General features: G+C 41.4%; 1 protein-coding gene across 3 annotated transcripts in view; it reads right to left on the bottom strand.

The window, feature by feature from the left end:
- Nucleotides 1–6,331: 6,331 nt before the first annotated feature.
- lrrc4bb (leucine rich repeat containing 4Bb) overlaps nt 6,332–25,031 on the bottom strand; it is a 53,411-nt gene continuing 34,711 nt past the window's right edge. For 2 of the 3 annotated variants that reach the window (XM_079493184.1, XM_079493183.1), the window contains exons 4-5: nt 10,447–11,056; nt 6,332–9,811 (exon numbers count right to left, since the gene is read on the bottom strand). In XM_079493184.1, the coding sequence (XP_079349310.1) occupies nt 7,817–9,811; nt 10,447–10,689 (2,238 nt within the window). In that variant the 5' untranslated portion in view covers nt 10,690–11,056 and the 3' untranslated portion in view covers nt 6,332–7,816. Of the gene's footprint in view, nt 9,812–10,446; nt 11,057–18,440; nt 18,671–25,031 lie in introns of those variants that run through there. The other variant, XM_079493185.1, reaches the window with a different exon arrangement.

The raw sequence follows: 25,031 nt of genomic DNA on the forward strand, positions 1-25,031 counted from the left end.
TCACATGAAGATCATTTGCTGTTCTAATCGCATTTGCATTCAAGCATTTCACTTTCAGCCTTGATGAATATGTATGTTAAATGAATTCCTTCATGCTGCATTGTACACTCTTTGTTCACTTTTATGACCTCCCTCTATGGGTATTACAATTTAAAATGTCGAAATATTCCCATTCTCTTCAACTTCAAAGGCAGCTATTACATAAGAAAGATGCAAGCTAGTTTTTTTTTCTTTTTTACACTTTACCATATGTTTGCACTCTCTATACAGTAGGCTAAATAACAGCATTGCAAAGCATACACATTTTGTGAATACATGTTGAAACTTAGAGTAGCCTGAAGGTGTTTTGGTACAATTGCTTTCATGTCATTCCTTGGCTCCAGGTTCTGCTCTTCAGAAAACAATCCTTGGCAGCTCAACTTGTGACTACAATGCAGCTGTTGTCGCCTGTGTGTGTAGCCATTTCATTTTGCAGCCCCTTTAGCAATACATCCAGTGTATCTCAAAGGGACCAGAAAGACCTCTGGAGACCGAGATGGACAGCCAAGCACAATGATACTTGAGGAAATTAGGCTGCGTCGTGTCCCCTAAGACTCTGGGAATGTACAATATCTGCCCTTTATTGCCTTAACACTTCATCTAACAAATAATTCAAATTCATATAGCTGCATGCTTGATGCATTTGTTATTACATGAGTCCCCTGAGGCTGCTGACTTGCGATGTGCTATAAATCGGACGTGTATAGCAAGCAGTGGACATCTGTGACAGGATACTATAATAAAGATTATGTGTGGCAGTTAAAACTATTGCATTGTTTAAAATATATGAAGCAAATAAGATGTCAAGTGGCATCCATGACAATAAACGGATAAACTGAACAACGACATAAGAATATAAATAACACACACAAAAGAAAAGAAAGAAAACTATGCAGAGCGGGAATAATGATTCAGAAAGCTATTATCTGTTCCATATCATCGTCTTGTAACTGTAGCCCATTTAATCTGTGCACAGTTAGTTACACAGTCACACTGAGGGTGAGCTGCACCAACAAGAATTAAATTAAACATAGCTTAGTGCCTATTAAGGATTTGTTGATCTAGGGTTTAATCCGATTCCAGTTGCATTGCACCATTACATTTTAAGCGTTGCTTTACAAAACCTTTACCAGTGACAAAGCATTAACGTGTGATTAAAACCTTGACCTACGGTTAATTTTTATTTTCTTTCACGATGGATTAGCCAGTTTAAACAGCAACAATGCCATCCTCTTGAGACAAAACATTAGCCTTACTTTTTCCATTTTTAGAGGAAATTGGCAACCTTAAAAGTAACTTTTGTAGGCAAAGAATAAATTAACAGTATAGTGTAGCGGTAGTTTAATTGCAGACCTGACAAAAAATATAATGTCATTACAGATGTGTTGAATCACCACATATTCAACATTGAGGAACTCAACCATATAATACAGTGTACGCTGCCATTTTGGACATTTAAAAAAATCACCCCTATTAGAAAATGTAATCTGAGTTTAAAGTAGTGGAGCAACAGCCAGGTTGATGTATGGCTTAAAGTAAATCTGATTATTTTTAAACTAGGTTTAAAGTTTTGCGCAACTGGATTAATATATAAACCTTGATTAGATCCAGGTTAAATATTAATCTGTGTTGGTGCAACCCAGCCAGTTGACCATAGAGGATTATAGTGTAGTGCACTGTAGATGTTATTGAGGTACTTTCTTTACTATATGTCCAAATCTCCTGACAGAATGACATGTAGACAAAACCTCCAATAACTGACCCAACTTCACGGTGAGATGGATTGACACTATGTGCATTGGAGATGTTTAGTAACCTGGGATACAAACAGACCTCTTTTTTCACCCTTTGCTTGTTTTAGCCCATTCTGGGCGGGAACCCCTTTTGGTTATGTTATAATTTAGCTATTGAAAAATAGCAGATCTACAAGCTCATAGTGCGCCACCGAGTGGCGCGCTACGAGCTTGTAGGTCTGCTATTTTTGAGAAATCGTGAAAATGTGGCTCAAATTTGGAATATATATATTTTCAGAACGAACCTGGAACAACATATATTCAGATGGGGGTCGGAGGGCAATTACATATCATTTTTGGGGGTCCTTGACATGAAATATTGAGCACCACTGATACAGAAACATAGGAATTTCAGAAAACTGTCAGAATTTAGAAGACATTTTTTAAATTTCAACGTCAGGCGTGAAATCGCAGCGCAAGAGCTAATCAAACATGCCATAGCAAATTTGTGGTAAAATTGCACTAATGTAAAGAGACTGGGAAAATGTATTTAGGCTGTTACCACTTTGTTTTGCCGATTAGAGGATGTAATCAAGGGATCGTGAATTACTGTATAAATGCCTCCTCTTAGTCAATTAGTAATTAGTAAATATGTAAGCTATTCGTAATTAATGTTTTGATCCTCATGTATTTTAGGTCAATAAGTTAGTTTACATTTATTCCATGTTGTATGACTTATTTCTGTGCCCAACTCTGGCATTAAACAAATCATGAATATGACCTAATATGATTGAAATGAAACACTATCTAATGACAATATTATGAATTCATAGCACCATAAAGTGAGAAAGATTTTGTTGTTATATAATTTTCTTTTTAGTCACGTTTCTGCATTTTTGGGCATTAATATTAATACATGTATACACTATACAGAATATTTGTTTAGTTTTTTCATTAATATAACTTTGACATAACGATTTTAAGGTACAAATGTTACCTAATACTGTATAAACAACACAGTCAACAAATACAGTATAGTATAGTGTGTGTATGTCAGTCTCACTATATTCATTCAAATAAAAATGAAATTAAAAAACAGAATGCAACAAAAACACAATTATTGTATTGATGTCTTTTTCACTTGTTTTATAAAAATGTCACGCAATAACTTATGTGAAACATACTTTTTTTTTAACTTGTTAAACCCATTTCTCTTTTAGTTAATAGTGGAGTTCTGGATGAAATCACAACACAAGAGGACAAAAGTTGGACCGTACTGTATGCTTTTGAAGGCAGTATAAGAAGTTACTAAACAGAGATAATATACCTCTCAGTCATTATATGTCATTGAAGTCACAGTATACAATAATGTGTTTCATTTTCAGATTTTGAGGATGCACAATCTTCAAAACTGCCTGAATTAATGCCTTGAAAAGTGCCATTTAGTAACAGTACACAAAGACCCAAATCAGTATCACATAATACAACCAACAGTTGAAATAAAAAGAACACAAAATGATTTTCTTTTCTTTTTTTGTATTAAGAAATCAATGTTTTCTAATAGTTTTATGCTGCTCTGTAACTCCTTTTAAGAAGCCGTCTTCGTCAAACAGTAGGTCTACCGCTTACCTTTATAGTACCAAAGGGTCAATCCACCATTAGACTTTAAGCTCACTTTTGATTTCTTGTCTTGCAATTGGACGTTTCATATAATGTGATAATTCCTTTCATTATGTTTTCCTTGCAAACAAACCAAGGAATAGCATCTGGGCTGGAACATCCATAAGCGAGAGGGACATGCAGTGCATATGATGCACATATGCCTCCACTCCATCTGTGGCCCACACCTCTGTGACATTCACTATTAGTATTAGTATTGTAAAGGTTCTGCTGGGAGATAATTATGGACAAATAAATGCACATCAATATTGTGACAATGTTATCGTAATGTGATGATAATACAGTATATTAATTTTGAAAATGTTCAAAAATAGCAAAAAAGATATCTATCTACAAGCTCCCAACAACACATCAATGCTATGCATTGTGAACTTGTGAGCTTGCAGATCGGCTATTTCTGAATATTAATAGGGCTCAAGTGATTAAAACCAGGACAAGAACTTTGTGTCATATCACAACATGATGTCTAAGTCCCAGATGGTATCTAGTCTTATATCACAATCACAATATTGATAATATTGATATATTGCCAGCACCCCTAGTATAGAGGTACAAAGTAAGGTTGTCCAAAACGTCCAGTCCCATTATTACAATCCTACATCAAAGTGAGCACACGGTATGTGTGAATAAAGGTCGGTGTGCCTCCTGTGAAGAAGCATCGAGTTATACAGTATATCTATACCATGACTGCACTTAAACATCACACGGCCCTTCTTCATCTTTACTTAAACCACCAGGCGGGGCAGTAATGACGATGATCATTCATTACTATCAAGAATTTGTTTCAAGTAATGAAGTCAAATCTCTGCTCACATGAAAGGAGACACTTATCACTGCCAAAGTAATAAGTACCAGCATCGGAATCAGCATCAAAACCCTAGCCAAGTGCATGTTAACAGTGCTTTTATTATATGGAGCAGCTTACCCTCACACACAGCACGCAGGAGCTTTCTAATACGCTCTTTGAAATCTGATGGCACAGATACCAAAATGTAGCACATCAAGAGAGCAGCCATATGTTGTGTTTTTAGGCTTCATTTATATTCTAGTAGTGTCTCCGTAGGGCTACAGTTGAACCCTGCGCAGAAGATCCGTCTGGTGGGTCACCCACATTTATTGTGGAACATGATTTTGAAAGACATCCGGAGCCAACCATGCTGGTACGCCATTAAGAAAATTGTGAGCTTTGTTTAATTTTTTAAGCAGTTATTCAGAGTTGATAAAAATTGGCTTATCTGGAACGTTGCTTTCTGTTTTCAGGATTGTGGGCAATAAATAGAAAGCATTGTGGTGTGCACTCCAAGATGTTTCAAAATGTTCTTTTCATATAATAACATTAGTCATAACAGTAGCCGTAAGACTACAGACAAACAGAAGTACAATATGGTTCTGATGCCATTAGTCATACTATCAATCATCTACAATTTGAATCCATATTCTCCACTGAGAACAGGCTCATTGTTAATAACCACCACAGACAGCTACTTTTATGTGAGGTGTGTGTGTGTGCGCGCGTGCGTGCGTGTGTGTGTGTGTGTGTGTGTGTGTGTGTGTATATATAAATATGCAGGAAAGTGTAAGAGTGCAACAAAAAGTATAGCAACATAGTCAGAATAATGTGATGAAAATTACTACAATAAGCTTATGATGCTGTTGAAAATCTGTTTTTTTGAATGTCCATTGAACTGAAATATGGCTGTGTGTCCCGTTTGTGCTCAATTGCAACAAACATTTTAGACACCCTTGATCCATAGCATCTTCTACCCAAAATAGGTCACTTATTTTTCAATCCATCCCGCATGGTTTCAACATAGTTAACCCATTAATACCGGGAAAGCATCTGTGATTTTAACGTGTGACAGCTTGTACTGTACAGTCCATGTACTATTTCTGAAAATGTTTTAAAAATCTTTAAAGTGTGAGAACTACTGATTTAGAAGGCATTCGTAGAATCGGCCTCCGGTCTTAATGGGTTAATAAGAAAGTATAGACCTGCAGAGTAGTGGAGAGTAATGCGTTTGGGTGAAATGTTCCTACTTTAAGATTAAGGTCAGTTATCTTTGTGGGGAGAAAAATACAAACTTCGCAAAAGCCACTTAAGTGGCAGTAGAGCTTCAAATGAGAATGACTAAAAGTCTGTCAGCACGTGTTAATAGAGCAGATGCCAGATCACACCTATCATTACCAAGATGACTAATGGCTAAACCACAAACCATTACATTCAAACCAGGTTTAGTACAGAGTCCTGAATAATGCCATACTCCTCACAACTGTTAATTTTGTTGTCCTGTGAAAAAAGCACGCACACTGTATCTTACTTGTAATTAAAACATTTTGTTTCACAACATGTTTTGGTGGCAAGTAAGGAAGGTCTGCCTACTTCCTATAGGCCAATATATCAGACCTGGTGAAGACCCAGAGCGGTTGAAACGTTGTTACTTGAAACTAAAAAAATCCATTTCTACTGGGATCTACAGTGTGCAGACTTCTCTAGTACATATTGTACTAGGGAATTATTATTGTTGTTGTTAGCATCTGAAAAAGTTTTTGTTGGGATGTGCGTGCTTCCCCATGGACTGTGAATTTCCAAGTAACGGCCAAGCTACACCAGGCTTTTCTCGCGCGTTTACCCTAAACGCGCGGCCCGCGCGTGCGTTTTTTAAAATAGGACTGGACCTAAATTAAACGCACGCACGGGAGAAAACGCGCGAGAAACGCGCGAGAAAAGCCTGGTGTAGCGTGGCCGTAAGGAAGGTCCACTCTCACACATTTGTTTGACTGCCTGTTGGGCTCCGACCTGGCACAGAAATTATTCAGCAAAGCTGGCTTGTTACTTATAAATTCAAACGTATTTCTCTGCCATATTGACCCTCCACAACCCAATATATGATCGATTTATTTCACACGTAATGATACATGGCTAGACAACTGTACACATTATATCAAACTAACAAAAATAAAGGAGTACATAGTTGAAACGCAGGAAGCGTAAATGGCATTTAACATATGAAAGTTACACTGTAAAAATGTGGATCGTACAATTGTCATACAACCAAACATTACTATTATTATTATACTGTACATTTCCATTCATTCCGATCATCCACAAGATGGACGTCAAATCCCTTCTTAGATGCTGCTATTAAGATATACGTGTCAGATCGTCCTTGTGACAGCATTTTATGGCATGACCATGGTAACCATGAGCAAGGAGGTCATATCAAATTCCTCACTAAAAGCAAATAACTGGCTACTGATCTGATTCAAATAACACATTGTCAACACTTTACTTTGCCCATACAGGTCTTTGCATTGTATTACCTTACTGTGTTTGTTTGTGAAACATCATTTTACCTTTATTTGATGCTGGCATTTAAGTATCAGAGCTGTCGATAAAAAAAAAATCCAAGTTAGCTGGCTTTTACAAAATACATAATATACTCTCAGAACACAAAAGTTTGTAATGGTCACTGCTGAAGCAACAGACAAAGGTTTGTCAAACAGATATTCGCATTTACCATCCTACAACCTAGATGGAGGGTATGTCACAAAAGCCAATTCATAGATTCACAATGAGTGTTGCAATTGAGCCCTTATGTTTCTGAGAAGTAGCCAAACTCAAAACATGTTATCGTATAACCAACTTTCACAATCGTCGTCCCCTGATTATTCACAAAGAAACAAACTATACCAGCTTATACATCCGCCCCCAAAATATCTCTGCATTGGAGTCTGCAATGTTACATATTCAAATGAAAATATATTTATATCATTTGTGGAATTTTCACAGTAGTTTGTACTGCACTGTACCTTTTGTCCTATTATCTGCCTACATAATTTTCACCTTGAGGGAGTCTTTTTTTCAGTCACATGAGAGTGTATGTTTTCTGTCGAAGAGAAATGTCTTGAATTCTGCTCTGTAATGTCTGAGCTCTTCAGTGTGGTGAATGCTGTGCATGTCTTTTCATCTCGGCTGGCCAACAACAACTTGGGGATTGAGCTACAGTACTTGGAAAGGCTATTTTTTTTCTTTTTCCCTATGAGAATACAACTTGTAGAAACCGCAAGAAACATTTGCTTTGGCACAGATTTACATTGTAGTAATGTCCATTCCTTTAAACACCATGGCCTGTGATCGTTACTACAAACACAAGTGGGCCATTGTGATAATCCTTGGCTCAGTACACTGTCACTGACCAGTCTATGTGTTTGTGTATTGCCGTGTCAGTCTATCCTCTCCACTGGTGTAATGTCAATGCACTCTAGTGTTTAATCGTTCCGCGCATAAACCCTGCCATCAATCCCCTCTCTGTTTTTGACTCTTGCTCTCCCTTCCCCTCTCTCTCTCCACTCTTGCTTTGTTTTCAGATCTGGGTTTCTTGGACGTTTTCCTTTGAGCCCCCCTTGAAGAGAAGAGGCTCCATTTGGGGATTCTGGTTCTGGCCCATGAAACCCTTGATCGATCCATGTAATCCCATGGTGGGCATTGGGAGAGACATCGGCAGGGGAGGGGACATGGAGGTGGGGCTCATGGTGTTGGCTCCGTTGCCAGACGTGGCGAGCAGATTTGCCGTGGAGATTGGGACTGATGTACAGGAGATGGGCATGTCCAGGCCTTGCTGGTTGCACTTGAGGATGCCCCCGGTTCCCAATCCTTCGCTATTAATGCTAAGACCCATCACATTGTTGTTGAAATGATGGGACTTGTAATAATGGTTGAGCGTGTCCGATCGGCCGATGTTGGGGAGGTTGACGATTTCCGGGTGATGTCTCCGCAGAGTTCCATCTCCTCCACCACAGGATTGCATGGTAGATCCACCCGAGATGCCACTTCCGGTGCCAGCTCCGATTTCATCTTCCACGTTGATAATCTCGATGGCTCGGGCCGGGCCATGGTGCTTATGCATTTGGTGCTGCTTCCTAAGCTTATAGAACACCACCAACATCACGGCAGCCATAAAGGTAATGGCCACAAAGCAGCCAATGATAATCTTAGTGGTTTTCATCACATCATCTAGACCTGGAATATTAGTTACATCCATTATGGACACAGTCACTGCCTTTTCAGTTCCAGCTCTGTTGGCTCGTGGGGACAGCGAGGACAGACCAGAGAGGGAGGGCGTTATGGTGACCCCTGGCCGGCCGTCCAACACCCGTCCCGAAACAGTAGGACCCGGGAACTCTATTAACGTCTCATTGATGTACTGCCTCGCTGAATTCTCTTCTTGTACTGTCTCCACAGTCTCCACGGTCACCGTGGTGAAGTAGCTGTATGCGTTGGTGGGGTCAGAGGCAGACACATTAAGGACGGCTGTGGCTGTGGTATTGCCGGCGGAGTTAGTCACCATGCAGGTGTACTGGCCAGTATCTTGCACGGTGACGTTGGTGAAGTTAAGTGTTCCGTCGTGGAGCACCGAGATCCGCACTCGGTACGATCCGTGGGTCATCAGGGTGCCATTGGGAGTGAGCCAGTTCACAGACGTCATGGAGGTGCCAGTGCGACATTTCAGCTCGGCGGCCATGCCCTCCGTGACGTTGAGGTCAGTGGGCGGCTCCACGATCACCGGAGCATAGCAGGTGAAGTGACTCTGATCCAGCTCCCCGATGTACCTGCCCTTCAGTCCTGGGGGGGCGTGGCAGCGGGCACAGCATGTGGTATTGCTGGGCACCGTCTCCTTCAGCCACCAGCTGAGCCACAGCACATCGCAGTTGCACACCCACGGGTTGTGGTTGAGGTGCACCCTCTCCAGCTGGTGCAACGGGGTGAAGAGATCATGGGGCAGGGAGTGCAGGGAGTTGTGGGAAAGGTTGAGCTCCTCCAGGTTCTTGAGGTCATCGAAGGCGTTGCGCTCGATGACCGACACCCTGGAATGCATCAGCCACAGTTTGCGTAGCGACACCAGGCCCTGGAAGGATCCAGGTCGCACTATCCCCAGCTGGTTCCCAGACAGCTCCAGCTCCTCCAGTCGCACCAGCGGAGTGAGGTTGGGGATGTCCTTCAGGCCACACATGCCCAGGTTCAAGAAACGCAAGTTGACCAGACCCTCAAAGGCGGCCTCGGAGATGAAATCCAGCTTCCTGAGTTCACCAAGGTCGAGGCGACGCAGAGAGGGAACGCGATGAAAGGCGAAGGCAGGCAGCGTCTCGATGGGGTTGTTCCGTAGCCATAGCTCCCGTAGCTTGCTGAGGTACTCAAAGGCTTGCGACGGAACAACTGTAAGACGGTTGTCAAACAGCTCCAGCGTGTTGAGGTTTGGAAGCCCATTGAAAGCTCCCACCTCAATCTGTCGGATGTGGTTCTTAGAGAGCTGCAGGATTTCCAGGTGCCGAAGATGCTTAAATGTGTCAGACTTGATCACCTGATATGGGCGACAAATACAAATTGGTTTAGTAAATAGTAAATACACATACTATTAGTATCACCAAGTGTAATCCTTTTTTAACCTTATTTGTTTTGTTTGTCCTGCATGCAGGCCAAAGCCATTTAAAGGGCATTTTTAGCGATGTTCAATGTACAGTAAATCCCACTTTTCTGATGTGAAGAATTCAAAACTATAGTGTGGCAAAAAAGTAGTATTAAGTAGTATAAAGAGTATTTCACCACAAAATGTTGACGTCATGAAAGGCTAAAACGATGACTTTAAGTGCATCATATCACGTTATTGTTTCACAACCTCAACATTTCACAGAGATATACAGATGCACATACGTTTTTTATTTTATTGCCATGTAATATGTAGGTTTTAGGTTAAAATTGGTGATGTTTTTGGGGCGCCCGCTGGCCAAGTGGTCCAGGCGCATGCCATATAGGCTTTGGCCTGACAGCGCGTCCCGTTCATGACGACCTTTACTGCATGTCTCTCCCCTTCTCTCTCTCCCTCTTTCCTGTCTATTTTCACTTGATACTATCAATAAAGGCAGAGAAGCCCAAAACAAATCTTAAAAAAAAAAAAAAAAAAAAAAGTGATGTTTAGCTTTTAGAGACCATGTTTACCTGAATGGTATTCTCCTGTAGATTGAGGTATCTTGTGTTCTCTGAAATACTGTCAGGTACTTGATCGAGAGTCTTCCTCGTACAGATGACACGGCTCGCCTGATTGGAGCAGGTACAGGGGCTGGGGCATGGGGGTGCGGCCTCTGTTAGCTGAGGTCCATGGTTGTGGAACCATAACAAGAGCTGGACCAACCAGAGGAGGGGGGAGGGGGCACAGGGGCCGGTCACCATGACAACACGCATGGCAACTGAGTCATGACCCGCCCCTATTCCAATGATGTCTGTAAGTCACCTCCAAACTCGGAAAATTAAGTGCTTTCGTCGCTGCTCATTATTCTACGCTCCCATTCTTGAATTTTTGCTTCAAGCAGTCCCTTTCAAATACTGTGTGAAAGAGGGCGATGTAATATTGAAAACTCAGCCTGTTTATCATTAATGGATTCTCATTTTACTTTGCACATATTTGTTTGAATATCAAACACCTTGTATTTTTCAGCATGTCAATTTAGGGAACTATGAATTTAGTTCCCATGACATTTATTGGAGTAGAGAAAATGATGGGGAGGGACTTGCTCTTGAAAGAGATGTCTCTGTGGAGGTTGAGGCTCGTCTGGGGGAAGAGAGAGAGAAAGAGACAGGGAGAGGGTCAAATAAGTACATTGTGCAGTAAGACTTAACATATTGCACTAGCATATAGTTATACAATACATGCAAATACACTCAGCCTAGAATGTAAGTCAGAACAGCTTAGGGTGCCATTGTCATGTGAATGCAGTCTATCATGTAGTGAATGTGCCAGACCGCATGGAAAGCCAAGATGGGTTTTAGTGTTAAGACTAAAGCAGTGGCTCTCAAATCCTGTCCTGCAGTCTAACTGGTGAGTCAGCTGCCATTTTATTCTCAGGTTGAGGTAAACATCTGGGTCACGCAAAAACAATTCTAAGAGCTCAAGCTGGATCATGAACGCTGCAGTAGGCCCATTAAGATGACATCAACATGGATTTTAGCCCGGAGTCTTACCCGAGTTTCATTGCATACACAGCTAAGTCCTGAGTGTTATATTAGCACTCAGGACTTTACTGCGTATACTGGCTAGACACACAAGCCCGTTTAAAATAAACAATTAATACACAGAGATATCACATGCCCTCTAAAAGGAAATGTGTGTGTTTGCGCGCATTCACACACACACACACACACACACACACACACACACACTGCATTGTTTTTGTTATGACTGCGCCTACGTTGTCTGGTTAGGACAGGAGGCCCACCGATGATGGTGTTGACATACTGTAATGTGTGCATAGGGGTCATTGCACGCACGCACGCACGCACGCACGCACATTTTAAAAGATGATGGAGAGCTATTTTTTTTCCCAAAAGCATTTTCCATAATTAAATGCAATGAAAATGAATTGCTTGTCACCTCTTTGCTATCTGCTCTGTTTTAGACAGGTGAGAGATGAGGATTATAACACAATTTACACACATCTGCTAATCCTGGGGTATGGTGCATTTAACCACTTAAACCGTATATATAGTAGACCAGGTTCCCCCAGGGCTCTATATACTACATTTTTCAACACTACACCAAATCCCTTTGTCGGAAATAGGCAATCTATAAGCTCACAAATTGCCGCAACGCCACTCAATATTGACGCGGGTTCATGTGGTTTAAGTTACGTTGAGATCAAATTTCACCTCAAATGTTGAGTCTAACGTGGGGTTTTAGCCACAAAGGTGACATTGATAGAACTGTACTTGACACTAGTCTTCATAGCCATGTGGTAGAATGACCATGTATTACAGCACACCTATCAACCTGTCTGATTGCGTGATTTGACCAACTCGATTTATGGTTCTGACCAAGCAATCTGTGACCTTGGAGATCTGCTATTCTCATTAAATGTTCACCCCAGAATAGAGACGATATAGGGTTCATGTGGTTAATTAAGAGTGGTCTGCCATTCAGCTAGATCAGAGAAACCTTTTTGTGCAAGTCCCAAAAGAGAAATTATACGTTTGCCCGGGACCCAAACTAGTGAAAATAGCAGGTATATTTTAATTGGGTATATCGCAATTATTCGATTTATTTGATTTATGGAATCTTTTTGAAAAATGTTGGAATTGTTTTTAATTGATGAAAAGATGTGAATTTATTTTTTTATTAAACATAAAATCTTTTTAAATAACTATATAATCAACAAAACAGTGAGCTATAATGCTTGGAGTGCACCTTTGTACCATCAACTATACATTTGTATTGTGCCTGTGTCTCACCGCAGGTCAGGCTTTGGTGATGCTGCCACTTCTAGATGCCTTGTTTTAGAACCCCGGAAGGACTCCTTGGGGGATCGTGAAGTGTGGCGGAGTTGGAGGGTTCTTATATAGCCTACTGTAGTAGTTTGGGGAAAAGCTATTTTTAGTATCCTTGGGTAGGGAGCACTTCAATAAAAATATTTTGTGATATTTGAATGATCACTTATTCAATATACCTAGATTATTGTGCACCAGGTTAGGTCTTTGATTATCAACTGGTATATTTTACTATCTGTAGGTAGGACAAGCCTGGTACTGTAGGGGAAGTAAGCAGGAGGCTAGGGCGGGTACAGGCTTTAGTTGAGACACACTACGGCCTGGGCCATGGCTCAGTGGTCCAGGCCCCTTGGCTGGCAACCCAGTCTGGCAGTGTGCCGCGGGTTCGACTCCCGATCCCGACGGCCTTTATTGCATGTCTTCCCCCCATCTCTCTCCCCATTTCCTGTCAGCCTACTGTCTGTCCCTCCATAAAATATATAAAATAAAGGCAAAAAAAAAACAGTTGAGACACACTATTGGTCCGACTGTCATTAGACCGACAACCTAGCTCTAGCCCTAACCCCCGACCGCATGTCCGACCGTTGTTTCTGCATGTCGGTCCGTTGGTGTGTCTAATCTGCATGTGCATCCCGACTAGGGCTGGGAAAATAACAGAAAATAATATCAAAACTGATATTTAGAACCAACAACCGACTTTATCTTGCTCATGTACGTAGGTTGTCGAAGAAAGGTTTTTAAATATTTTATACCCAAATTAACACAAAACGATGCAAAAAAATGATTATTTTATAATCTACAGTACCAAATTGATTAACCACATAACCCTGATATTATACTTTGTTCGTACAGAAATAGCAATCTACAAGAGATAGCTTGAAGATTAAGCTTGTAGTAGACAGAGCTTGTAGATCTGCTATGAGGAAAACATTTGGAATAACCGGGATATTGATTTGAAATTATATCGCCCACCCAGCTCTACAGGAGGTTGGAGCTCTTGGAGATCAGATCATACCAGACCTTGTTGGTAGAGACAGGCCAGATTGTGGTCTCCTGCAGAGGGCTCCACATTTAAAGGGCACAGTCTGAAAAGTGTGGATTTTAATTTGCTTACACTTTTTTTTTCTCTTTTCTTTTTTGTTGTTGTAGTTTTTTCCCACTCATTTGGCCGTTCTATCTGCATGGTACATTTATTTCATGTTAATTCACTGCTAGAAAATAAATAAAACGAAACAAAAAAACAGCAGGACTGCAGGACCGTTTCAAAGAGCTCTTTTTATGTGGCTGAGCTATACTTTGTCAACCTTAACATAGTGTCTCATATCTAGTTAAGAATGTGTTAGGTTGGATGGCCTGACTCGTTATACAAATGCCTAATGACGTCAGATGCAGAGGTTCATGGCCTGCATGATACAGCAGTGGAGTAACATTAAAGCTCAGGTTATGTTATGCAGAAATTATGCAGAAATTACAATATTCTGCGATAGTGTTTTGGTCCTGAAACCATGCTGCCTGTACACACAATTCACACAGTTGTAAGCTGGCCATAATCACACAAAATTCCCATGGACTGAGTGGATAAATCCTTGCCAAAAATAAAACAATGACAGAATTTTGAGCAACAAAGGAGGAGGATTGAAAACATGAAATTCCTTTGATTCCTTGGACCACAGAATGCCATTTCAATGCAATTAATACGCAATTTGAGTTAATTGAGTCTTGTCATAATTTGTGTGGCAGACAGGAAGACATGCCAAATCGCCACAGCACAATGTAGATAAATGACTGATGAGACAGAGACAAATGCAAATGATGAGTTACACACCTACTGTAGTACAGAGAGAAATGGCTGCTACAGCTAAGACTCCCCAAATATAGAAGATTTGGTCAAGTGGCTGCCCAATTAATGCTTCCGCCACAGAGATAAACTGCTCACTGCGTGTTCAAACACTTTCTACCTACTAAGTACCATCCTGTCACTAAAACCTGTCCCGTTTGATCAAAGGGGACAAGCTATTAGGCTACTTTTAGCTCACCAAGTAAAATGCTGTCACTTTTTGGGGGAGAGACTTTTTGACGACCCTTTGGATTTCTCCAGCATTTTACACCATGATAGACATGGTGTTTTAAAAGGTTTAATGGCAGCCCTTAGCATCCCCTCTCCTATGCAGCGGATGCATGCGCTCCTAGAAACATGGTTGCTGTGGCAACCAGCTCACTCACCATCTTGTGTTTCAGTGTCCAGTGCCCTGTTCTACAATACTGTACTGTATGTGACTAACCTTAATTGTATGAACATCAGTCACACTAAAATTGTAAACGAGTGAAAAGAATTGGAGTTGAACTTAATAATTGAATGAATTTCCTTTTCAAGCTTTTTGCATTTTTTGCCTGACTGATGTTAGTTTAAAATCCTGCACTACAGACCAACAGACAGAAAAGTGAAAACTGCTGTGAGGTTATATATGAGGATTAAATATTTCTTTACTTTAAATCTGTCTTCGAGTAAAGAGATTTTATTAGCAGGTATCGCAAACCTAAATATACCCTTCCAAAAAGTCCACGGATTCAATCCACAAAACAACATGTAGAGTATGAGCTTGAACTTTGGCCCTCATTTAGACAACAAAAGGAATAAATGCACCACAGATCTTATGTACAAAGGCTGAGGACTGGGTCAACAACCGACTTAACATTGTGGTGAGAACATTTACTTAAAGCAGCCATTAAGAAAGCTCATAAGGGAGTCTATGCTAAATATAGATTTTTTTTCAAATGTCCCACTCCATACATCCCTTTAACACTTCACTAGCAAATGCATGTACTGTACGTACGCATGCATGTGCACACACACACGCGCGCACATCCACATTTTACACCCGGTATAATTGCAAAATTGTGTCAGTTTCTTTTTCATAGCCCTCATTATGCTCATTTCCTTGAGGACTCTCATCCCCACTCTGCAGTGTCTGCACCAAACAGTCACACTCAGTTATTGTTGTGCATCCCATAAATTCACAATGTCAGATTTGTTTTTGTGTTTTTCTGAGTGGCTTTCTCCATTCAAATGTATGATCCTCATCCATGACTTGACAGTTCAAAGGATGATCTCTGAAAACAAAAACACCTCAACACACAGAGATAATCAGTTGATTATGATATCACTGTTTCTCAATGTCTGGTCCGGGGCTATACCAGGATACCAGGGGCTATACCATTTGGATACCAGGTATCCAAATGGACCCTTATGGGTTCTGTAACTGTCTACAAATGGATATATTTGACATCTTATTGGGACACCAATCTACACTGTAAAATTATTGGTGTTCATTTAACTCTGAGAATGCACAAATGGAACCAAATTGACCTGTAATTTATGTGTCCATTCGGTTCCATTTGTATACATTGTCAGAAGTGGGGTCATTTTGGACCCCTTTGTCCCCCAGACTCAATGTTGAGAATTCAATTCATGTTGAGGATTACCGTATATGCTTACTTTGGCCAGTGATCCCACAAATGGAGGAATTTGTTTTAAGAGCAGACAGAAATGCTGTGTATCTATTGCATCTATTTGACATCCTGCAAACCAAAATAAGCAGGCCTGCAACCCTTGAACCTTACAGTGGTTGTGTATTGTGATGTTATTTTGAACAGTGCCAACCCACCTCTCATTCTCACACAACAAAAGTGGTTAGAGAGTTAATTATGGTAAAAAACGTTAATGGACATCCTTGAAAATATATGGATGCTTCCAATAATTCCGAATAACAAAAGGCACTTTATACGGTACTGTAGGCTTCGATATTTAAAAAATATATGCCTTTTTTTTCTATCAGCAGTGGATCTCCTGCATCTTCTATCAAACCAAAGGTTTCGGCAACTAATTATTGCCCATCTCTGATATTTCTCTTGGCAGGTCGGAAGGTGTGGAAATAGCAATGACCTTTCTCGGCGATGCATGTCAAAAGAATAAGCTACAGTATCAAATGCCATACCTGGAATGAATCAGCAAACAGTCTTGTTATTGTATTAACTCACCCTCTAAATGTTGTGGATCTGATACTGTAGATACACTACATGACAGGAGGCGAAGAACAATGTGCATGACTCCTCATGGCTTAGAGATTGTATTAATGTTCTATAGGGCCTGTTACCTACCAATATTAGTGTTTTACTTTCACTTGACTGAAATCAATGGGGGTTTTTTTTTCACTCTGCATTTTTCTTATCCCTGATCTTAGCCCTTTGCTCATGTCAATAGCCGGTTGCAACGGTGTAGATATTGATCTATTCAATCAGGCCTAAGAGAGAGCGCTCAGTCGTGAAAAGACAAATTAGCTGCAAGCTGCTGACCAATTGCTACAACCCAATCACATCATTGTAATGGCATGACTCTATCAATGGCTCATTCCCCACAACTGGAATCATTAGGGTTTATTATGCAGAGGCGCAAAAAAAAATATATAATTGTGGCATGGTATTTAACCTGCACTTAAACCCCATGCATGAGCATCCGTCGTGGGGAAAGCTTTCGTAGATCTACAAGCTCACAGCTTGTCGATCGGCTATTTTCAGCTAAAGCTTTCCACACACCAACAGAAAACAGAAAAATACACTAGTACAGAGCCCTGAGGGACTCCACTCAACCATATGGGGTTATTAAGTGGTTAATAAACATTTAGGGATTGAGGCATGTGGGCTGTTATCTGCTATAGCCTTCACACAAGGCCCAATTAGACCTCACGTATTTACAGCTGGTCTAGGAACACAAAGCGACTCACAGGTGCAGCAGGGCTAACATCATCTACTGTAACTATGACAACACTAAATTGATTCAGAACGTGGGAAATCGAGATAGGACGAGGCGCTATTCTCCAGTATTGTGGGAACTATAGTATACAATTATTTGAAAATAAATCAATCAAATCAACAAAATCATTCCCGTTTTCATTCTTGACCAGTGATATAGTCTAATATGTCATAATTTATCAGATATATCTAGCCTAATCATGGGGGGGGTCATTGCAATTCATGGACTAATAACGAGTCAAACCATTCGTTTATAGAATAAAACCGCACAATCTCTTCTTGGCATGAAGCTCCTAGGATTATATCTCTTATACAATTCCGTTATAACAGAATGGCCTTATTCATCTATGCAGCTGCGCTTCGCTACGGCGCACCTTCTCTGGAACGCAATTGAAATTCTGAATAGGCCTAATTCTGCACATGCTGCTGCATTACAAAATGGCTTGCATCCATTCTCTCTTTTTCTGGGTAATGACAACACCATTGGACAAAAATATATAACAACAACGACAACAATAATACTGTATAGCCTTAATCTTTTGTGGAAAAACAATGTCAGTGGTTTAGTGTGTCATTAGTATGCTTACATAAATGTATCATTTGATTTCCAACACCTTTTCAGGGTCTATCGTGTAAATTCGACTGACATCGACACTGACTGTATATATTCTGTCATTATTTGACATTTGTTCCCTTTATACGTCTATCACAATGGCCTTTCCAATCGTGGCAAATTCACCCATTTCATCATTCCCATTAATTGACTCCAGCATCCTAACAGATGGTACAGTAGGTATGAAATGCAATAATTACGACGGCCATTTCAAACCTTTTCTACCTGTGCATCCAACAGACACATAGCCTACCTTAATGTTTCGGTGGCTGCGGTCGTGGACTCGACGTTTTCCTCTCCTTTTCTTGTCCCTCTCCGCTCGTCAGTTCTTTAACCTCGCTATCTGTCTCCCCGTCTCTCTTCCCTAAATTGATTCGCTCGTTTCCATCCACGGAGCTGCCTCTTGTCTTGTTCCTGTCTTTCCGCAGCGCCAACGCAACGAGGAGAGGCTACGGCGATATGGCAGCTGAAAAAGGCGAGCACAATCCAACACACACACACACATACACTGTCACACACACACACACACACCACCACACACACACAAACACACACACCGTAATATATAGTCGATCGGATGAGAATATTGAAGATTATGGCGCGTTATTTTCACTCAGAGAGCACACGTTTAGAATGAGCGCATCCAAGCCCTATCATCCTTGGAGACGCGCAGGCAGCAAACGGGACGGCGCCCGCTGGGCAAAGCATTTTGCGTCCAGCATAAGCGGCTCTTTACGCACATTCCGTATGTTTGAATCTGAATCCCACTAAGTGAGCATTGGAAGAAGAAGAAGAAGAAGAAGAGGAGGAGGAGGAAGAAGGACCAACAGCTCTCATGGAAAATCCAGAGCTCATCAGGTGCAAATGATTTAGGTAATGATTTTAGTAGAGGGCTTGTTTTGGATTGCGCCTCCAGTTTGTGGGTTTGGTCTCAAGAGATTTAATCATCATGCCCCCTCAGTAGCACAGAATTACATGATCAGTAGGAATTGATCCCATTCACTCATGTTAAAATGTAATGATTTTGGGCAGGTTGCCATTGATTTTGGTCTATTTTTTCCAGATTATTCCAATATTATTGGGTCAGTTAGCTGTAAAAATGGGTAGAAATACTAGGTGATTTCTGGCCAGTATAATCATCATAGTATCGACATTGCCCTAAACCCCATAAACTTCATTTTGTTATTTACTACTGTGCACATTTCTAATTAATGCTCATTGCCAACACAGACATTTTGGTAATGACCATGGATAAACTTGGCTCCTACTGATGAGGCTTTTCAACCCTAACTGATAATTCACTTCTTCACCCCAAAGTAGTTCTCAATCAGGACTTGGGTCTATGCATTAATTTACCCACCATTCAAACTGCAATGTCATCCCCCTCTACATTATCCACACTTGGAGAGCAAGCCTTTGACAGGCCCTGAGGTTTCTTTACTAAACCCAAACTTTTACTGTTCCTGGGAAAACCTTCAAATGCACTTCAGAAGAAACATTTGCAGAGCACTAAAATGCAGTCTGAGAATAATGTAAAGTTCCAGAGTTGAGCACTGTGCATTTCCAATTAGTGAATTGGAAAGGATGTACTGATGTATAGGAACGGTAATAGCCAATAAAGATTGTGTTAGTCCATAAAGATGCCTTTTTCTTTCACTAGAGGCCCTATACCAGTATCGATCAATGCTGTGTGACATGTGTGTATGTCCTCACATGTCAAATGCCTAAGCAAACCCCTTTATTATGCCACAGGCGTATTCTACCAACATGAAGCTATCACAAATACCAATCTGATGGTGCAAAATCAGCCACGTATATATAGCTCTTCCAATCCTCACCAAATTAATTCATATGCAGACTGTAAAAAACACTCGTCCCCATTCTGCCTCAGCTCATACTGTAAGGTCAAAGGACACACTGGAGCAGATATGTTCCACAAAGCCCCCCCCCCCCACGAAGGTACAACATACTCTCCTCTCTCATCTCTCTCCTTCATTCCTTCACCCTCTCCTCCCTTGCTCCTCGACTCCTCCCCTCCCTCCCTGTGTGAATGCCGTAGTGAGCATTGTTCACAACCGCTAGCTTTCGCTGAAAGCCGCACAGCAATGAGGTCTCTGTGCCTTTTGCCTCTCTCCTCTTTCGCCCTCCCTCTCCCCTCTCCGTCGCCCGTCTCCCACCCCTCTACCTCCCTCCCACCTCTCTCTCCCCCCCACCTCTCTCTCTCTCTCTATTAAATTTCCAGTCACACAGTGGTGCAGAGGATATTCCTCCTTTCCCTCGCTCTTGTGATCCTGCTCATTTCCCCCACACTGGAGCTGAAATCTCACCCCTCATCCGTGCTCTCTCTCTCTCTCTCCCTTCTGGCTTCCGTTCAATGCCTCCTCTCGCTCTCCTCTTCCCGCTGTACATCTTTTTTTTACCTTCCAACCCCCGCGCCATTTCAAATGATTCCACGGCACCAATGCCAAACCTGCAACATCCCCCCCACCCCACACACTTATTTTCCACACTCTGCCCTCACTGTGTCATTGCACTTTGCTTGAGTGCATAATGTGGGCGCACACACGTGCATATACATACATGCACATTGATCTTTGAGTCACCCTGGTCATGTACCCATGTCCCCACGATTCCCCGTATGCATACATGCATCATGCATGCCAGGCTAAGTATGTGTAAATACATGCATGGTGTTGTGATGTGTGTACATGTGTGCATGTGTGAAAGCGAGTGCAGGGGACCCTTATAGCTCCATTTTCACACTCTGAGTTAACCACTTGAACACCAGAAGCATGCCTATTCTGGGTAACATTCACCAAAAATAGAAGACCTATAAGCTTGTAGATCAGCTATTTGGGGAAAAAGCGGTCCGAGTACATGTGTATATAACTCAAGTCCGTTTCTCTAAGACTAGAGGGTTTAAGAGGTTAAAGCAACACTCAGAAGTTTGCAGAGTACAGTGTAATACACACGTACGGACTGTAAAATGGACAAACACGCAGTGAGCGCTGTATTGCTTGTGTCATCAGTATGACATGGCTCCACTCTCCGGGTGTCAGTACAGGGCACTAATCCCACTATCGAGAGCAGGCGCATGCAGCATCTCCAGTAACTCCACAAACCCCATAAACTCTTAATGCTATGTTAGGAGCCACGGGGGAGGAAGGGAGGGATGCACGGATTTGGCAGTGCCATGCTATTGCCAGGACATATGTGGCATGCTGATAGCACTGGAGAGGTGCAGCTCACACTGTCAAGAAGCATAGCGTTGCTGTCGGGTGAAAACCTTCTATGTCCAAAACCTTTTTTATTACTATTTCATTAGTATTATTATTATTATATATATATTTGTATGTGAAAATATGATGAGCTTGTAGACCGGCTATTTTCACTAATTTAGCTTGACACACTTGAACGACAAAGTGGGGCATTAAGTTATGCAAAAAACATAAACGTTATGGAGATATGAGGTTTCTGCCCGACCGCAATGATAGGTGGAGTACTGATAGTAATCCGCCAGCTTCCCATCCCGTTACGTTACGGTATCAGGGATGTTGGATGCGGGCCTTTGCTTGTGGTGAAAAGTTCACAGCCGCGATTAGAAATGTTTCTATTAGCGGCAGTGCTGATCTTATAGATTTGGGCAAAGGGATTTGCCAGTCCATCTGATAGCCTTAGGCGTCCAATAGGGCTCCTTAACAAAATTATATATTTCTTTTGGTGGTTATTTTTAGAAATCGGCCTGAAAAGTTGGAATAGTGCTCACCGCCATCTGTGGCACACAATAAGAGAGATACTTGGGAGAGTTTAGTGTTATGCATGGTGACAATCCTGTCCCTGTCCGTGCGCGCGTGCGTTTGTGCATGCGTGCGTGTGTGTGTGTGTGTGTGTGTGTGCGTGCGTGCGTGCGTTCGTGTGTGTGTGTGTGTGTGTACATTTGTGTGTTAGAGAGAGAGAGAGAGAAATCCTAGTGTCACAGTATCTTAGCAACTGCCTCCATCTCCTTGGAGACAAGACCTGACATCATTTCCCGTCAGTGAGAAATCGCTTTTGGTTTGTACAAAGTGTGTTTGTACTCATGTGCATGTGTGCGTGCATGTGTGCGTTCATTTCTCTGTGTGTGTGTGTGTGTGTGTGTGTGTGTGTGTGTGTGTGTGTGTGTGTGTGTGTGTGTGTGTGTGTGTGTGTGTGTGTGTGTGTGTGTGTGTGCGCACGCGTGCGAGCGAGCGTGTGCATGTGTGCGTGCGTGCGTGCGTCAATGTTTATGAGCAGACATGTTGGACACAGTATGTTGTCCAACAGAGGACATTTAAGAAAAACAAAGATTCAAACCTCGAAAGACAAAAAGGAGCAACAACAGCCCTGAAAAGAATGACATTTTACGTGTTAGAGGTCCATTTTTACAACCAAAGTTAAAGTAACACTGAGGTTATTACTGCTTAGACATAATATTCACATAGAATAAAAGTTAAGATCAAAATATCACTGTGCAAAATTATATTATTATTATTATTATTATGTGCAATAACTTTCAATGTTGATTCTAATGTGTGGTTGCAGAAAGGCAGGAGTCTATACCAATGATGGGACCAAGATGGAACAATCTTATACAGTGTATAAGTATATTGCTACAGTGCTCATTTGTACTGGCTTGAATTACAGGTTTGTTAGTAACAGGATATCTGCTACAGCTACACAGTTCTCAGCTTAGACTATATGTAGACAAGGCCGGGCTATATGGTCATTGGACACAATACTAAACTTTCAATAGTTACATTGGTAAAAACTTGAAATGACACGGATATTGTAAGTGTTAATGTTTTTCATTCAAGCGATGTATAGATTCTATATTGGTGTGGAGATCAATAATATTGAAACTGCTACACTATTTGGATACTTGAGTGTGTAATGTTCAGTAGGCTATAGTATCTGGATTCAAACAAGTTGTACTCAGTGTTGAACTAGAGCAAAAGCTGCTGTTTACTGCCCTCTAGTGAGGAGAGCAGTGAAGCACAACTAGGAGAATGGAATTGTTGGAGCAAGAATTCTCAGCACGATTTGACTGTGAAGTAGAAAGTGTCCTTCAAAAGCCCAACTCTGCCATCAGTATATTTGTTTGTTTGTTCGTAAGATTATCGCTTTCCTCTATAGTTGAGAGATGTTGCTGGGATGATCACCCAGGGCCTTGTTATGTTAAGGGTATACCTATTGCTATTGGTCTCACAACATTTAACAAAAGTTTTGCCATTGGATGCCGCTCGTAGAATACACAATATAAAACATCGGACTGGAGAAAAGTTGCTTGGTTGACCGGCGTTGACCATAGTACAGTTGTCTTATTAGGCAGCATCAGCTGCCAAAATCTCCCACACAAAGTACTATGGAAACAAATCATATGTTACGTTATGCAACCTTATGTTAACTTGTGACCTAATGCAATTTTGTGATTCAGATGTTAATAAAAAAGAAAACAACAGCAAGCAGTGGGAATTTATATTTTGACATTCAGTTGAACTGATGTTTGCTAACGCATGTTTATTGAATCAGATTAATATTCAGTGGAAAAGAACACGATTAATGTACATAACTATATTATTAATGTTCATGTACAAATGTTGAAAATAAAATCCTTTCGCGACTTTTGATGCAACAGAGGGTTACTTGTATATATATATATATATATATATATATATATATATATATATATATGTGCTTATAAGGGCTAAGTTAAGAATAGATACCATATGAAAGGAAGTGCTTACCCTGTAGCATGCAATTCTTTCTAGGGCAGCGTTATGGACAATTCAGAAGCCCATGTACAGTACCTGCTGTATACTTAAGTTGGCCTTTCCACACTTTATGTATGTATATGTATATCTGGTATAGCACTATTGATCTGAATATGTTTACATCAACCAATACTGCAGGAATAATTTCACACTTTGTGTGTTGACGTTTGTGATTGTGCTTTGTTACATGCCCTGTGCCAATCCTCTAATGTCTTCATGTACAATGCTTGTAGGTCCTCTCTCCATGCCTCAAGCCTCTTTACAGATGACTGAGGACTCACCTAGAAGGTCATTTAAGTTCTCTAAAGGAACATTAGAATTTGGTCTACAATGAGGAGTGATGAGTCAAGGTTGATTTTCGGTAAATTACTTAGTGAAGTAATCAGGGGAGTCTAGTTGATCAGCGTAAAGAGGAAGAGGAACCACCTAGTTCATCCCCCAAACCCCATCCAAATCAGTAACATGGCATTGGTGGTCTCAAATCTGCAGTCGCCCTCTACGCCTCCTCCCCCGCTTGGAGTTCAGTGACCAGATGAAAGAGGTGGTTACTGCTGGAAACAAACGTACCCTCCGCCCTACTCCCATTTTCTCTCCTCTAGTAGCCTCCCTTTTTATCCACCTTCACCACTGGCTCAGCAGACATCACAGTTGCGACACCCACCACCTCCCTCCCTCCCTCTGCGACACCATCAGGATCATCCTCTGTCTCTCAGGCCTGATAAAAGTATAGCAAGCTCTCACCGATATCTGCTGGGTCCAGGCCGTGCTGCTGACGGAACTCATAACTCTATATCTGCTGGGTCCAGGCCGTGCTGCTGACGGAACTCATAACTCTATATCTGCTGGGTCCAGGCCGTGCTGCTGACGGAACTCAGAACTCTGATATCTGCTGGGTCCAGGCCGTGCTGCTGACGGAACTCAGAACTCTTCACAGAACAAGCCGGTGTCCTCTGCAGTGGTAGCTTTCTCAATTCCTGTCTTGATAAGAAGATATAGGAAAATAATGGTGAATCTGGTAAGAAACATGTTGGGTAGAATGCACTCAACCAATATTC

Source organism: Electrona antarctica (assembly GCF_951216825.1).
Source record: "Electrona antarctica genome assembly, chromosome: 22".
Taxonomy (NCBI): Eukaryota; Metazoa; Chordata; class Actinopteri; order Myctophiformes; family Myctophidae; genus Electrona; species Electrona antarctica.